General features: G+C 53.4%; 1 protein-coding gene across 1 annotated transcript in view; it reads right to left on the bottom strand.

Moving 5' to 3' along the window:
- Window positions 1-1,039, bottom strand: part of ACSBG1 (acyl-CoA synthetase bubblegum family member 1) — a 72,137-nt gene extending 71,098 nt beyond the window's left edge. The window contains exon 1 of the mRNA XM_017519344.2: window positions 700-1,039. Coding sequence (XP_017374833.2) covers window positions 700-908 — 209 coding nt within the window. The 5' untranslated portion in view covers window positions 909-1,039. The remainder of the gene's footprint in view (window positions 1-699) is intronic.
- Between the last annotated feature and the right edge of the window lie 1,199 nt (window positions 1,040-2,238).

The following is a 2,238-nucleotide window of genomic DNA, read 5'->3' as shown; positions in this document are numbered from 1 at the left end:
TGTCTGTGTGTGTATGTATGTCTGTGTGTGTGTCTGTGTGTCTGCCTTCTTCCTGCCTCCTGGCCAGGGCATCTCAGGACTGGGACTGAGTCCCATTTTCTCAGGACCCCCTACTCCCTGCATGGACAGGGCCTGGGCCAGGGTGGGCACTGGTGAATGCCTGACGAATTGAACCCGCTTGCTCTGAACCACAGATCACTGCAGTATACACAGTGGAAGGCCTTTAGGGAAACCTCACGTTCAGACAGGGAAGCAACAGCCCAGAGAGGGCCAGGGGACTTGCCAAAGGTCACACAGCAAGCTGGAGCCAGACGCTCTGGCTCCCTGCCAAAACTTTGTCTTTGACCCCCGCATGCAAAAGACCCCCTGAGGAGACCGGGAAACATTCTTATTGAGTGAAAAATTCTTCGTCCATCTAGCTGAGCCCCGACGGGTCCCCAACTGCAGCCCCAGCTCATACCCCTGGAGTGTGCCTTATTCTTTGATGAGCCTTTCTTGGCCACGCTAAGTAGCCTTCCAAATGACCGGCTCTTCCATCTTATGGGTCACCCAGGTTCTTCCCTGGGTGACCTGGGTTTCTTCTCAGGTGAAGAAACCGAGGCTCAGAGAGAGAAGCAGCTTGCCCAGGTTCACACAGCAGGGTCAAGTCTAGAACTCGGCCCACAGGTGCAGTCTGCAGAAACCCAACCACTGACTTACCTGGTTTTCGATTTTTCTTGGGAGGTCCCCACACTTGTGTCCTGCCGGCTCTCCTGCGGGGTGTCTCTGCTGTCCAGCATGCTGGGGTCCCCGTGGGGGCAGCCGTATCCAGCTCCAGAATTGCGTGGCATCTGCCTCAGGCTTCCACTGAAGACACTCAATCGCCCACTGTGAGAGGCTGGCCTTGAGTGGGCAGTGGGGGCGGGCATGGGGCAGGGATAGGCGGCGACTAGAGTGACCCAAAGAGGCTCATTTCCTCTCTATTTTTAGAAGGTCAAAAAAAAAAAAATGCTTCTCAGTGGTGAAGTTGCTCAGAATTAAAACTTTCCTTTTCTTTGTGGTTTTGTTTCACTCAAAATGAGGAGAATTTCAATGAAGCCAGTGTTCTTTTTGATGCAAATCTGCTCCGGTTCTCCCAGGAGGTCTGGCCAATGGGCTCAGGGCTTCTGGGCCCCCAGAAAACCTCCTCACTGGCTTTAAAAGGCCATAGCGGTTTTCAGCACAAATCCAGACCCACATCTTGAAGTGGCCGCATGCACTCTGCAACCTTGACTCGAAGCCTGCTGAATGCCGCCCTGGGAGGGACCTCACCCACCCAGTCCACCTCCCCCAGGTCCCGCATGGAGGCTAGAGATCCGAGGAGGGAACTCATCCTGGGGGAAGGAAGGAGACATTTCCAACACTGAGGGCTGTCATATGGTCTACAGAAGCATTTGCACTGACGACACGGTAGAGCCGACGGAGGAACGTGACTTTCCAGGGACACCTGAATAGAAGCCTGGATCTGCCTCTTCCTCTAAAGAAAAGAAGCGCGTTAAGGGTGGGTTCCAGGCAGCCATAAAGAGATGGGAAATTCACACAGGACAAGACCTTTTTCTGAATACCAGGAGTCTCCCCTCTAAGACCATGTATTCATCCCCCAGGACTGCTGTAACAAAGTTTCACAAAGTGGATGCCTTGAAACAACAGAAAGGTATTCTTTCAGGGCTCTGGAGGCCGGAAGTTGCAAGACATGCCCAGGACTACACTCCCTCAGAGGGCTCTGGCAGACTCTGCCTTTCTCCCAGCTGCTGGGGGTCACTGGCTGTCCTGGCTGTTCCTTGGCTTGCATGTGCGTCTCCATCCTCTGCCTCTGCCCTCACATAGCTATCTTTTCTCTGTGTCTATGGCTTAGTCCATTGTCTGTTGCTATCACTGAATACCTCAGACTGGGTATTTCATAAAGAAAATAGGCTGGGGCCGGGCGCGGTGGCTCACGCCTATAATCCCAGCACTTTGGGAGGCCGAGGCGGGTGGATCACGAGGTCAAGAGATCGAGACCATCCTGGTCAACAATGTGAAACCCCGTCTCTGCTAAAAATACAAAAATTAGCTGGGCATGATGGTGCGTGCCTGTAGTCCCAGCTACTCGGGAGGCTGAGGCAGGAGAATTGCTTGAACCCAGGAGGCGGAGGTTGCGGTGAGCCGAGATCGTGCTATTGCACTCCAGTCTGGGCAACAACAGCGAAACTCCGTCTCAAAAAAAAAAAAAGAAAATAG

Source organism: Cebus imitator, unplaced genomic scaffold (assembly GCF_001604975.1).
Source record: "Cebus imitator isolate Cc_AM_T3 unplaced genomic scaffold, Cebus_imitator-1.0 Scaffold737, whole genome shotgun sequence".
NCBI lineage: Eukaryota > Metazoa > Chordata > Mammalia > Primates > Cebidae > Cebus > Cebus imitator.
The sequence above is the reverse complement of the archived record's forward strand: the minus strand, read 5'-3'. Positions and strand labels throughout refer to the sequence as shown.